Raw genomic sequence first — 14,506 nt, forward strand, 5'->3', positions numbered from 1 at the left:
CTTGGCGCGTGCGCCGTGCTGTGTTTTGTCCCGGGTCTGCATCGTGTCCCTTCGGGGCACGCGGGCTTCCGCCAGCACCTTAGGTTAAGTTCTGCAGGGTCGTGGGGATGGCGGCGCCAGTGCCTCCCTCTGCAGCTCGTGCTCCTGGCTCTCATGTCCGTGCTGCACTGTGTCCCTCAGGGCAGCTCCCTCCCACCCCACACCCAACAGCCGTCTTGCTGGCCTTCCTCTGGGGCGGCTCAGGGTTTTGCTAAAGGTCAGGCTGTGAACACGGAGTAGTCTGTGTTTCCTGAGCACTGTGTCCGGTGTCTGCTGGCATCGAAGGTTTAAAGGCTCCCTGGCTTTCTAAGTGCCCCAGTCTTGCTTCCTCCGCCACTTAAGTGGAGACCCGAGTGGTCCCAGGAGGCTGAAGTTCTGCTCCGCTCCTCTGGCTGTGGTGGCCTCTGAAGAAGATGTGTATTTAACATTGTGACGCTCTTGAGAGAACACATCAAAGCACCTGCTGATGGAGGCAGGCGGGGGGGGGGGGGGGGACACTCCTCCCGGCAGCTCTGCCCTGAGGCATTCTGACGTTCTGACAGGGAGGGGTCACCGACAGGAGCCTGTCCCTGTGGAGGCTGGCGGAGCGCCTTAGCGGTTGAGAAGTGCCTCCTGCCCCGGCCCCACCTCCAGAGGCAGCGGCCTCGGTGTGCAGAGAGGAAACGCAGGCCCGGCAGGTTCCCGCAAACCCGCAGCTGCAGCCACCGCTCCTTCTCCCACAGCTCTGGGGCTGGAGGTCCCGGACGGGGCCCGCGTGATCGGGCCTGGAAGGCCCGCTCCCCGGCTGGACGGCGGCCGGCTGCCCTGTTGCTGTGTCCTCACGGCACAGAAGGTGCTCTAGTGTCTTTCTTACGAGGACCAGGGCCCCCGTGACCCCATAACCTTCATCACCTCCTTAGGGCCCGTCTCCCGGAAGTCACGTCAGGGGAGTGTGGGAGATGGTTCAGTGCCCCGTGGGCCACGAATGCTGGCCACGAGCCGGCTGAGATGAGAGGGAGTTTCAGAAACGGGGAGCAGTCACCTGGGAGCTCGTGGGAACGGCCCGGACTCGTCACTGATGTCTCCTTGGCCACACGGCTGGCCCAGCTCACTCTCTGTTCTCACTGCCTCAGGCAGTGGCCTTAGCGTGCTGCGACTTCCCCAGGTCCATCCCACACGAGTGTCACCTGTGCTGGGCTCAGCCTGCCCGCTGGAGGGGCGTGCGCATTCCTGGCCAGGACAGCGTGCTGGGGAAGTCAGGACACCCTGGGCCGGACGGCGTGTGGTGCCCTGATTGTTCGCTGCCGGTGGGCAAGTCACTTCACCTGACGCGGGAGGGACATGGCGGCTCGCCCGGCGCTGGCTCAGGTTCTGCTGACAGAAGCCTTTCTGCTTCTCCGGGACCCTCCCCACTCTCTGCCCCACGTGCGTTTGGGACAACAAAGTATGACTGTCCACCTGGGGGCTGCCTGCCCGCCCAGGCCCGAGCCCAGGGCAGCACTGGGCGGGTAGGCGGGGAGCCAAGCATGACATCAGTCTGTTGAAGGCAGTTAGGTGTGCGTGATGAACCTTCCGTCAGACGCTTCAGACGAAGGGCAGCTTGAACTCTGGGGTCAGCTGCCCAGTCTCAGTCGCCTTCTGTGGGCGTGGTTTTGCTCTGAGGATGTGGCCTTGCCCGATCTCAGATGTCTGTCAGTGTCCAGCACGTTCCGCAGTTAAAGTCAACACAGGAAGGATCCTGGTGCCAGCCGACCGGGCACGCCAGCCCCTCACTGGCCTGACGCCCAGTCCTGGGGTGAAGGTCTGATCCTGCCCACGGCCAGTGGGCAGACGCCCTAGATAGAAACATGTGCCCTCGAATGTTTGGTCGGCACGCCTCCCCCCCCATGGGGCGGCCCCTCTGCGCGGTGTCCATCATGTGACGGAATCGCCCGTCAGGACGGAGGCTGTTCTCAAGGCCTGAAGCATTGATCTTTGCGGCCTTTCTTGTGATTCTCGTTTTGAATCAGGTCCCCGGTATTGATGGGGACTACTTTTTAATCATAATAGCTCCTGACAAGGTAATTAATTTTAAAGCAACTCTTCTTTCCTCCTGGCCCAAATGGCGCTATATTGAAATTAGAAGTGAGTGCGCAGGGGGTGGGGGGGAGCAGAGGCTCTGGGGCACCCCCCCCCCCCGCTGCTCTGTCTCCCGCCCTTCAGGGTGGGGCTTGTTGTTGATGGGCCAAGGCCCTCACGTCGGGAGGAGCAGGCAGGGAGCACAGGCCCTAACGATGGCATCACCAGACTCAGGACACGCTGTGGAAGAGGCTGTGCGACGCAGCGTGCTCTCCCTCCGGACCGCCAGAGCTGTTATAGTTGATTCAGCCCCAAACTAAATCTGAAATTTATCATTTTTTAAAAAGGAGGTTGCCTCAAGGTAGGGTCTGCCATTTAATTAGCCAAACAGTCGCTGCTTCCTTAATACACACTCCGGTGTCAGCTGCTCATGCTTCTTGTAACTTCCTTCCCTGCCCATCGCAGTGAGATAGTCAGTCCGCTGGGCGCCGCTCCACAGGCAGCAGGGGACGGCGGCGCTGACGTGCCTGCAGGCATCGCGGGAGCCACTCTTGGCTGTGGGGACCCTGGGCCCCCAGGCGGGATCCACCTCCGTCTTCTGTCACCTCCTCAAGGCCCCCGGGGACCCCAGGACCGGCGTGGCGGCCGCGACTGAGCATGGTGCGCTCGTTAAAGCCCGACGTGATGGGGGTGAGCGGACCCAGAGTTGGTCCACAGCTGGCGGGCACGGGCAGGCCCCTGCTCTGCGAAGGGTCCTCGGCCTGGGTTCGTCCCCTCAGGCTCATGGGACGGAGGGGCACTTGATCAGAAATGGACCTGACACTTGGGCTGCAGGCACACACGTATGTTACGCCACACATGTGTGCACGTGACATGTGCGCTGACACCCACCACACACCTGCATCGTGACGCAGACCACTGGCCTGGAGCAGCATGGGTCCAGGCTGCATGGGTCACTGCATTTTCAGCGGGAGACGCCGCAGGATGGCACAGCTGCGGTTGGTTGAATCTGCAGACGCAGAACCGCGGATTTGGGGCCAACTCTGGGCTATACGTGGATTTGCTGCCGAGTGGAGGCCTGGCGCCCCTCACCCCGTCTCATCCAAGGGCCAGCTGTACACACATGCCACACGTGTGTATGTGACGTGGGCGAGGCAGGGCTGACCCACCGGTGTCCCTGCCAGTGCCCCGTGTCCCATCTCTGGGCAGTATGTCCTCTGCAGGAAGACGTAACTTCAAAAGAAGTGAAACTTCTGGTCATCTTCACTGTTAATAACAGTCTGTTACAATACGTCCTTTCCTCCTCAAATTCAAGTGTATGAGAGTTAATCCAGTTTAAAAAGGTAATGAGACTTCCTGGAATTTAGCAAGATGATACAGTCATTAATATGCAAGAGAAACTTGAAAACAGCTGAGGTGATTTTTAAAGGAATTTCAACAAGAAGGGCTTCCCTATAGAAAGTCCTGCTAGTGGGAAGTGTTTGGGAATAGATCAGACGTCTGCAGAGAAGAACAGAGTCTCAGAGAGACCGGTGTGACTCGGGGACGAGGGGGGCATGAGAGGGAATGGCTCGGATCGATCGACGCTGGGAAAATCCATAAACTCAGATCCCTGCTTCACACGTAATTCCAGATGGATTAAAGGCTGATGGCGCGACTCGCCTTGGAGACGAGAGAACTTGTGGATCGGCCTCGGGAGAAGCACCAGCAGCCGGGGTCGGGGCGGGGGACCTGTGTGGAAGTCAAGGCTTGTGTGTGGCTTGGGTGCCGTGAACCCAGCGTCGCCACGCCCGTCTCAGAAGAGGTCAGAGCAGCAGAAGGCACAGAGCGGGAAGAGCCAGGCAGGTGCAAGCAGGAGGGAGCGCAGGCTCCGGGCGCAGGGGGCGGCCTGCTCGCCGTCCAGGGCTGCATCCCCTCCAATGCGGCCACACGGGCAGGGCGCCCAGGCTGCCACACGCACGGAGGGGATGCGACTGTCCCCTGGAGGAGGCGCCGCCCACTCAGGACGTGGCACCCGCCCTGCAGAGCTGGAAACACAGCCACTGTGTCGCTCCCACTCAACCTTGTGGTTCTGTCATAAAAACCTAAATTTTGTCATATTGCCCTGTCATGGGGGGAGGCTATAGCTCAAGTGGTGGAGCACATGCTTAGCGGGCACAAGGTCCTGGGTTCGATCCCCAGTGCCTCCTGTAAAAATAAATAAATAGACCCAGTCACCTTCCTCTCACCATACTGCCTTGTCATTCCAGTGTCGCAGCCCTGCCCGCCCACACCCCGGCGTGCCTGCTCCCGCCTGCACTGCGGCTCGTGGGTTTCTAGGTCACCAGCCAGAGGGATTGGGGTGCACGTGGGCCACGGTGCTCCCTGGCTTTGCCACCCGATAACATTTAGTTCCTCAAAGTCCATCCTCGCGCACCGTCTGGTCTGCCAGGCTGCCCTGGCCCCCAGCCCCACGCCGTCTGCAGCCCCAGCTGCGTGGGAGGTTGGGGACTGTGTTCGCCAGACCTTCCTTGCTCGCGGACCACAGCTCTCAGGCAGCTGTCTTGTCAGCAGTGGTTCTCATTCTGCTCTGGAGTTGGCGGTGATGGGCGTGCTCTTCCCTACCCCGGGCCCAGCCTGGGCTCCCGCTGCTGCGCGGGTGGGCAAAGGGTCGGGGTGAGCGGTGCTCCCAGCCTGGTCACCGTCACCGGGAGGAGAGGCCTGTGAGGGGGCTGCCGACATAACCACTGACCGACATTTGCTGGGTTTGCCTTCTTCAGTTGAAAAATCTTTGTGAAATGAATTGTGATTGATTTAAAACATGGGCAGAATTTTTGAGCAAGGCAGTACCTGGTGTAAAAAAATGGAATTGCTCTTACTTTGTAACTGAAATTATCCCCGAGGGACACTTGGAGAGCAAGTTCAGTGTCCCCCACTGACCGGGAGGAGCCACCCAAGGGCCGGGGAGAGCAGCTTGGGTGTCGTGTGTCCCCTGCACGTGCTACCTCCCCAGTTCCCCCAACTCCCCACCACTTCTCTGAGTCCTTTCCCGCCCCTTTCCTTCCCGGCGTGGCTGTGGTTCTCACCCAGCGAGGGGCCGCGCTGGCGCACACACCTCCATGCAGTTGGGTCCACGGTAGAGTCCGGACAAGTCTGTCTTCCGCGGCAGGAAGCGCGTGTGTGGGGAGGGCGTGGGACGGATGCGGGCTGGCGGGTGGGTGGGCTCAGCACACCTGGTAACCCCTCCCCTCTCTCCTCCAGGATCAGCGACCAGAGGTTCGAGAAGGCCTCCTACTTTGTGTTTGGCGATTTCAACTTCCGACTGGATTCCAAGTCCGTGGTGGAGGTAGGCGCCCCGGCTTCCACTGTGTGTTCAATCCTGTCCGGAAGCAGCAGTGAGGCCATTGACTGGAGTGTTCACGCCATCCTACTCGCTGGTTCTTTTAAGACAAACTCCTAACGAAGAAGATCTTATTGTCAGAGAGGGGCGTTATCCGAGGTGAGGTGAGCCGGGGGCCCTCGGTACTGCTGGCTGGTTGGCTGGCTCCTGCCTGGCGCTGCGCGGACCAGGTTTCCCGGCTGTGGGAGTTGGGGGCCACGTGTGTGACCCTCAGGCCCCTGGGGTGATGCCCCTGCTGAGTGACAGGTGCAGGTGTGACCCTGGCCCGGACCCCCACCATCCCAGCCACGTAGCCTTGAAGCGTGGCCTCCTCCGCGCAGGGCCAGCCTCTCCATGACAGCGGTGTGACAGCTCCTCGGCTCTGGGACGGTGGTCGTGCCTCCCCAGCTCCCCTGGGGCTGCAGCAAAGAGGGGGCCCCGCCCCAGGTGCGCGTCTCCATCCAGGCCTGGGTGTGGGAGGCAGGCTCCTGCCCAGTGCGTGGCACACTGGGCGTGCACTGGTGGAAACAGCAGTAGGAGCCCGGGCTCCCTGTGCTCCTCTCCAAGCAGCGGCCTCAGGAGCCAGTGATCCTCCCTCCTCTAGAGACTGAGTGGCGGCGGAGGGCTCTGACCAGAGGGGCACCTGTGTGCAGAAGGGCTCTGACCAGAGGGGCACCTGTGCGGGGGGCTCTGACCAGAGGGGCACCTGTGTGCAGAAGGGCTCTGACCAGAGGGGCACCTGTGCGGAGGGGCTCTGACCAGAGGGGCACCTGTGCAGGGGGCTCTGACCGCTCGGAGTGTTTTCAAGTAAACGGATGGGTTCCACTGAGGACAGTAAACCTTTCTCTGGTTCTGCTGGCTTTTCCTTCCTCATTTAGAGTTTGGATCAGTCAGTTATCAGGGTCCAAGGTCCCATGGGTTCTGCCCTTGGAGACCCCGGGTGCGGTGCCGTCTGTTTGAAACCTGCCCATGTGAGATGCTGGGGGCACAGGGAGCCAGGCCCCTCACTCACCCTCCCCTTCCTGAGGCCGTGAGCCTGTGAGAACTGGTCACGCTGGCTGGTACTTGGCCCAGTGAGTCTGCTCTGCCCAGAGCAGCCCCCGCTCACCCCGAGGGTCCCTGAGAGGAAAGACCAGAGCTGGCCGTGGTGACCGGCCAGCCGCCAGCACATTAGGAAAGGTCAGGGAAGTTTCCAAAGTGGCCTTTTCTTCCTCATAGATCAGACACCATGGCAAAGGGCGGAGGCTCTGGACTCAGGCCGGGATTGGCGGGGGTGGGGGGGCAGGGTCTGGTGTCTGTTGCAGGGACTGAGCTGGCGTTTGGCTCCTGGAGGTTGTGGCGCAGGCAACGGCAGTGGGGGTGGCACAGCCAGGGCTCCTGAAGAGGCACGGTTTCCTCTTCCTTCCCGAGTGCGAGCGGCCGTGCGCGTGCCATGCAGGCAGTGCTCCCGGGGCTGCACACTCCCTGTTGGGTAACAGCCCGGGCCTCCGTCGAGCAGCATGGCTGTGAAACCAAACTCCGCCACCTCGGGCTGGAGGGCTGCCCGTCTGGGGAGCAGCTGTGAGTCCTCCGGGAACTGCACGCTGCTCTGAAAGTCACCCAGGACGCCGGGTGACCAGAAGCACTGGTGTTTGATGGGCTGCTCAGCTTTTGTCAGGTCTCCCCAGGTCCCTCCTCCTCTCCCTTCAGGAAGACATGGGGCCCTTTCTCTTGATCGCTTTCCCAACAAACAACACAGATAAGGAAGCACCTGAAGTCCCGTGCTCAGTACACAGTTCTCACAAATAGCTGTTTCTCCAGGGGGCCAGGACCGTGCACACCAGCCTCCCCTCCGGGGCCCTCGCCTTCCACCTGCCTCGCCGCCCTGCGCCTGGGCCCAGCCTCCCCAGGCCCCGCCGGCCCCCCTCCGCTGGGCCCCGAGGGGCAGGCCTGTCTCTGGCCCCATGGCCCTGGTGTCCTGCCCTGTGGGCAGCTGGTGACAGACCCAGCGCTGGCCGAGCGCACCCGGGACGGTCTGGGGCCCGTGCACGTCCGGAGCTGGGAGGGAGGTGAGCGGCCCTCTGGTGTCCTTGTCTGCCCTGCCTTGTGTGGGCCTCTGTGTGTGACATCAGGTACAGAGCATGAGTTTAACCGCTAGCAAAAATAATAAATGTTACACATTTACGTGGTCCCTTCCCGCGAGGAGGTCAATTAACAAACAGTAAATCACCCATCTGTCCTAGACTAGGCTTTGTTATGTCTTAGTCAGAAGCCCTGTTGACTGCCATGCGGGGGCGCCTGGGCTCGGGTGCTGGGGGGCCCAGCGGGACCCACAGGCAGTTCCAGTTCCCGGGACACCAGGGCTGAGCCCAGGCGGTGGGGCAGGGAGTGGGGCCTCTGCGGTACGGGCAGCGCGGGAGGGCGGCCGGGACGCCCCCGCCCTCAGGGCCGCAGCCGGTGCCCCGCAGCCCGTCGCTTGCTCTCATCAGCAGTCTCCCCCGGGCGCCCGGCTGGGGGCTCTTCCCGGGGCTCCCTTGCCCCGGCCTCCAGGCAGCCCCTCCCGTGAGTCGTCCGGGCGTGCGGCATCTCTGCGGGGACCTAGGTGCCACCCTGGGACCCCCCCCCCCCCGGAACAGCCCGTGCTCTGGCCCCGCCCCACGACGGCCTCATGCAGACGCCGCCCGCCCCGCCGCCCCGTGACCCCGCGCCGACTGCTCAGGTCCGCACGCTGCACACGAGGGGAGCCCGGGCCCTGTTGTCTGGCACTTCCAGAGGGGGAGGAAGTCAGTGGGGTTTAAGTGAATCCTGGGTCTCGGATCGCGCAGTCGTTTTTGGAGGGTTTTCATGCGCACGTGGCTCTTTAAAACCTGTGGCTGGATGGCTTGTCCGTGGACAGAGACCTTGAGGTTTTGCACAGTTTGTTACATAAGTAAAGCAAACCGGTGGGAAGTGACTTTTATTCCAGTTTTTTTACAGTAGAGGTTTCAGTATAGAGTTTTTTTAGGGCCATTTGGCCAAAAGAAGGCTGTAGCCCTGGCGTCAAATACTCTTCCCTCAGCGCCAGCAGCAGTGCAACCACCAACCCTCTGTGCAAAGTCCAGGGTGTGCAGAGGCTGAGGCCCCCACCCCGCGGACACAGGGAGCCAGTGGGGAAGCTAGCTCTGGGGTCCGCCCTCACTCCTTCCAAAGTGAGGCCTGTAGTTCCTAAGAGCTGTGGCCGGACCGCGCGGCATCTGGACCGTGTGTCACCCCCAGGTCGTCGCATTGCCTTGGCTTCAGACCCGTGCATCCTATCAGGAGAGCTGTGACTAACTTCACGCTCGTCCCGAGGGTCACACGGAAACAGCGCGTGCGCCAGGTGGAGCCTTCCTGTGCTGTGCTCACATCCCCCCGTGTCCGTGTCCAGAGGCCGCTGCGCCCAGCCACCGCGACCTGGTGGCCGGAACAGCAGACGTCGTTTCCACAGTCTGGAGGCCAAAGTCCGCGGCCGGGTGTCGGGGCCGCGCTCCCCAGAGACGCTCCGGGGAGGCTCCTTCCTGTGTCGGCAGCTCCGGTTGCCCCGCCGTCCCTGGTCTGTGGCCGCGCTCTGCAGTCTCTGCCCTGTCGCCGGGGGGCTGCTCTCTGCTTCTCTGTGTGCACTTTCTTGTTACAAGTCACCAGCCCTCGCACTCAGGGCCCCCAAATCCAGGATGTGCTCCTCTCGAGAACCCTAACTAATTACACCTGCAGAGACCGTCCTTCAAAGTAAGGTCACCGGCTGAGTCAGGGTGGCAGGAATTTGGGGGCACCCTCCAACCCGCAGCAGTGCCGGGCGCCAGAAGGACGTTTCTTCCCACCACTTGCGAGGGTGAGACTGACACATAAAGCATCTCTGTGGGAGAAGCTCGCCCTGAAGACAAACGCGGCCGGGAAAGGCCGGTGTTTCGTGTTGGCGATTCGTTTCAGCAGCTCGCGTCGAGCTGCCTGTCGAGTTCTTGAATCGCAGGACACCCTGTAAGCACCTCCTTTGGAAAACCAGAATCTGCTAGTTGGCAGCGCACAGCTCTTTGAAATAGTTTCTAACTGTAAAAGCAACTTGGGAAAGTTTGTGGAAACCAGAGAAAATTTCTCCCAATCTTCCTGACAGGCCGTTAGGCGGAGTGGGCCGCAGGCAAGGCCTGGAGAGGCCGGTCGCGGCGTAGAAGGGTGGGCAGGGGCGCCCGGGCGCAGGCCTGAGGCCAGCGAGCAGGCGGGGGGCGGGGCTCCCAGCGCGGCGTCCCCGGCCTCAGGCTCCCGCTGCTTTGCTCCTGATGTGTCCGTTGAGTGGAGAGGATGCACGGTGCGGGCTGCCGCGTCCGCTACGCAGCGTGGCCCCGCTGCTGCAGCCCACGTGGGCGGCCCTCCCGGCTGGGACGTGGCTGCTTGGGGAACCAGGGCTCATGCTCCAAGCGGGACCAGGTCATCTCAGCGCCAAGCCTCAGGTTGCCCCAGGTGTCAGATCCCGTGGGTGCGCACCTGAGACGCCGTGATGCTGGCATGGCCTCCAGCGGGACCACAATGTTTCGGGGACACTTGGGTGCCGTGGTGGAACCTGTGGGTTTTGGCCTTGTTTTCCTCGCACGGAGGAGCACTGGGGAGAGAGAAGCCGTGGTCTGTGTCCAGTGTCCTCCCCGGCCCGGCCGTGTGGCCCGTGTCCACAGGGGCCCCAGGGCTTGCATGCTCTGACGTTGAGCCTGGTGTGCTGTGTTTCTTTGCTGTTTGTCCAGTGGGACTTCTCTGCCATCTGCTGCAGGGCCAGGGTTGGCAGCAGGACTGGGGTGGGCGCAGCGGTGGCCCTGGATGCCGGGCCGTCTGCGCTTGTCTGCTCTTCCGTCCCAGCTCCCGGGAACGTAGAGAGCAGTGTGAGAACAAGGCTGCCAAGGCATCCCGCGGCTCCCGACGCGTCCTCGGAAGCCTTTGCCTTTTACAGGAGAGCCGGCTATGGTGTCGAAGGCCAGCCGGGGCCAACAGGACGCATCTGGGGGCCAGCCCCCCAGGGAGCATGGCCTGGCCTGGCACCATGGGACCTGCAGGTGGCTCAGGGGTGGTCTGGGGCATCGCTAGGCTGGCAGACGTCCCTGGGCGGGTGCTGGGATGCAGACGGGGTTTCTCTGCCCCACGCCGGCCGCGGCTCGAGTGCTGGCTGTTCCCAGCTGTGCCAAGGAGGCACGGGGGGCCCTGCCCTCTCCTTCCAGACAGCACAGCACAGGAAGAGCACAGGTTTGGGAGAAACACACCAAGGCTTGACCCCAGGGCCCTGGCCTGGCACCGCCCCATCCCCAGGTGGGCAGGCCACCCTCAGCCACGACCCTCTTGTGTTAGAGCCTACAGGCTGGGCCTGGAGCAGGAAAGGGCCGACGTGTATTCCTGGGGTGGCCTGTGCCCTCAGCCATGGTCTCCCCACAGACGGTGTCCAGATGGCCCACGGTCAGCGCGGCAGGTGACCGTGAGCGTCCCAGGCGGCCCTGCAGCTGTGCAGGGCACAAAGGTCTCCCCTGGAAGCCTTGTGGTTACTTTGTCTGCAGGGGCAGCACCTGCCCCTTGAGGAGGAAAGTCGAGGTTACCCTCCCTCATGGCCCAAGGAGAAGCTGGCTTGTCTGGGCTTCGGTTTTCGTGGTGAGTGCCCCTCCCCCAAGAGCAGCAGGTTCATCCCCCCACTGGGGGCTGCTGCCCTGGGGTGCAGTGGGCAGGGCTCCACGGGGGGCCTCTGGGGAAGGTGGGGCTGCTTGTCCTTTGTGGTAAGGGAGGGCTCCAGGGTCCTGGAGCCTCACCTGGCGCCAGCCCAGGGAAGTGTGCTTGTGAGAGGCTGCCCACGCCTACCCCCACCCTGGAATCTGAATTCTGTGCTCCAGATGCAAATGAATACAGATGTGCTCTCGGAGCAGAACGGAAAAGATGGTTCTGCGACCAAATGTGGCAGTGCTTAGGCCGTAATTAAAACATACACAAATTAAACACGATTATCATGCGCCATCTAATGGGCCGTGCGTCCTGAACTAATTAATACGCAGCCTCGGCTCAGCCCTGCCGGCGGGACTGCTCGGAGGGTGTTATGCCGTGCGTGGTGGAACCGGCAGCTGGGCGCTCAGCTGGCCAGTGACAAAGAGTGACAGCAGTGCCAGGCGCTGCCGCCTCCGCGAGGCTGGGCCGCGCGCCCACCTGCCGTGCGTCACCGCTGACGGCAGCTGTGATGGGTGCGTTGTTGGAGACCGGCGGCTGGTTTTAAACTGGCTGCTAGCTGGGCCTCTGGGAACGGACGGGTCCCGTGAGGACCCTGACTTCTCCGAGGCAGCGGGCGTCGGCCAGGACGCTCGCAATCATGGGGTGGGGGCCCCAACAGCCGGGGTCCCAGCACCGCCCGCACCTGCCTTAAAAGAGGATGGCAGAACCCCCACAGGGCGTGCCCCGCACAGCAGTGCCACGAGGGAGACCTCGGCCAGGCTGCCTGGCGGCCTCGTCCCCTGTCCCAGCACGCAGACGTTTCTGCCACCCGGCCGCTTCTCTGGCTGCACCCGCATCCTGGAGAGGCCGCCCCCCACCCCCGGCCAGGATGCGCATTGCCCGTGCCGGCCCCTGGGAAGCCCATGAGAACCTGGAAGGCCACTGGGCGGGTGCTGAGTGCGACGAAGGGCTGCTTTATGTCTGGTTCCCGCTACCTCCTTGAACCAAACCCCAGTCGTGCCTCCACACGCCAGGCCCTGTAGCCCTGGGACACGGTGGGTGAGGCCGTCCAGAGTCAGTGGGAGCCATCAGCGCTCGTGGGGGGCACTATGGGTGGGCGACGGCTGCATGGCAGGCGCCATGGGTGTGACTGTGCCTGTCCTTGGTCGGCGGTGTGCCCTCCGGCCCCAGCCCCCCAGCAGCCTCCATGAGTCGGTATTCTTGCCGGGGGGAGGGTCAGAGCCAGGGCGGGGCAAGGAGCTCGGGCAGTTTGCCGTCCGCAAGACAGGTGCCAGGTGCCGCCCACTCGCGTGAACCCTGGAGGAAGCCTGGTCTGGGGACGCCCCTGCAGACCTTCGGTGTGACTCTGAAGTGGTGGAGATCCCGGTGCGCACGGCCCCCTCTTCTGCCAACGTCGGCAAACCTCACAGGCTTGAAGTGTGTTCTGAGTTGGAAGCCACAGTGGACGGGCCCGTCCTGGCTGCTGCGCTGGCCACCTCCGTAGCCACGGTGGCCTCCCTCCCTCTCTGGACGTCCTCTTCTGACCGTCGGCTCCTGAAACTAACCACCTGGCGGGCGAGATGGAGTTGCTGGAGGGCCGGGGGAGGCGTGCCAGCCAAACGGTCCTTCCCAGCGTCCTCGCTGGGCCTTTCACGGGAGCCTTGCTCTAGAAGGCCACGTTGTTCACCTGAATCACTGAATTCACTTCTCAGCGGCTGGAATGAGAAAGGGACCTTTATTCGTCTGCTTTGACACGGAGCCTCACGACGTCACAGGAAGGTGGACCGTGATGTTTGCGTGATGACGGCGACGGCTCTGGGGTTCTATTCAGGGCGTTGTCTGCCAGGAAGTTCACTCTGCAGACGTTGGCCAGTGTCTTCAAACGGTGGATTGATGGCAAAATAATTATTCCCAGGATCATAAAAGAAAAAATAGAAACCCCAGAAGCGTCCGCAGCCTGCCCCCGCCCGTCCCTGGTGCAGCAGTCAGCTCTGCTCACCGGCCCTCAGAGCCTCTTCCTGGGCCTTGCTCGTTGTGCTTTGTCCAGCAGGTGCTTTCCGCCTGCCCTTCAGGGTCCGCACAGCCCCCTGGGGACGTCAGGACGTGGGGAGGCACCTTCTGTGCCAGGCAGGTGGACGGGCGCTCCAAGGCCACGGTGGCGCCCCCTTGTACTCGCCCCTCACGGGCTCCTCCGCTCAGCTCAGAGAGTGGCCCGGACCCTGGCAGTCCCTGGGAGGAGGTGACAAGGGTGAGTCCTGCTCTCCTTCCTGTCCGTCCCCTGCTGCCCAGCGGGTCCGACCTTGATGTGTCCAGAGAAGGCTGGGGACGTCCTCAAGAGGCCAGACCTGGAGTGTGGCAGGTCCCCAGCCGGATCTGCCACGGGCAGGGATCCCCAGTGGCACTGCCAGTCCTTGGGAGCCATCCAGACACCTGCTGGACACAAGCCTGAGACAGAGCCTTTGCCGCTTCCTCCTAGAAAAATTGGCGGAGCTCTCCTGGCCCCAGAGCTGGAATCAGCATTGGGTTTGCCCCTGGGCCGCATGTGGGCGCTGTCGCCCCTCCAGGCGGGGAGGGTGCTGGCAGAGCCGACCTGGAGGAGACGAAAGGGGCTTTATGGCACGTTGTTGCCCTGATGAACAGTTGACAGCGTGGACCAAAGAGGACCCAGGTGCCTCGACACTGACACAGCCCTCATGACAGCGCCTCTCAGTGACTGGCTGCCCGCCCTGCACCGCACAGCCCCCAGGGATGTCAGCGCCTTCGGGCCTCCAGGTCGTGGACTCAGCCCTTGAGAGATGTGCCCCTCCCGGCCCAGGGGTTTGCCAGGGAGATCTTAGAGAAAGAAGTCAGAGTAAACGAATTGGTGGGATTTGGGGGGCGGCTCCCACCAGAGGGACAATGACCCCGCAGTGCTTCCAGTGAACACCCGACGTGGCCACGCCTCTGCTCGGCCCTCCGATCCTCGGGCCCCAACCAGGACGGCCCTTCCTTGAGTCAGGCAGGCCACCCTGAAAACCAAGGAAGTTGCCACCATGATGGGCCCCCCGAGGGCGGGGTCGGCAGCCACAGCCCAGCCGCCTGCCGCAGACCACAGACGGCCCCCACGAACGTGGTGACCTCCTGGCCCGTCGGCCACAGGAGGGGCCCCGAGGCTGTGTGAGGGCCAGGCAGGCCAGGGCTCTGGCTTCCCAAGAGCTATGTGCGTGTCATATGTGTGGTGCACACCGTGTGCGTGCATGTGCACGTGTGTGCACACGTGTGTGCACGTGTACAGAGGGAAAGGAGGCTGGGGCGTTGGACAGAGCTCATCCGTGACCACATGTCCTGTGCTGGGTCAGTGGCACCTGTGTTGTCCCCATGGTGAGTGCAGACCTGCGTCCCCGAGCACTGCAGGGTGGCTCAGAGATGCGCATC

The 14,506-nt window shown here is 62.8% G+C and overlaps 1 protein-coding gene across 4 annotated transcripts in view; it reads left to right on the plus strand.

Moving 5' to 3' along the window:
- Nucleotides 1-14,506, plus strand: part of INPP5A (inositol polyphosphate-5-phosphatase A) — a 157,522-nt gene that overhangs the window by 118,924 nt on the left and 24,092 nt on the right. For all 4 annotated transcript variants that reach the window (XM_064488576.1, XM_064488577.1, XM_031462056.2 and 1 more), the window contains exon 9: nucleotides 5,317-5,401. In XM_064488576.1, coding sequence (XP_064344646.1) covers nucleotides 5,317-5,401 — 85 coding nt within the window. The remainder of the gene's footprint in view (nucleotides 1-5,316; nucleotides 5,402-14,506) is intronic.

This window comes from Camelus dromedarius, chromosome 8 (genome assembly GCF_036321535.1).
Source record: "Camelus dromedarius isolate mCamDro1 chromosome 8, mCamDro1.pat, whole genome shotgun sequence".
Taxonomy (NCBI): Eukaryota; Metazoa; Chordata; class Mammalia; order Artiodactyla; family Camelidae; genus Camelus; species Camelus dromedarius.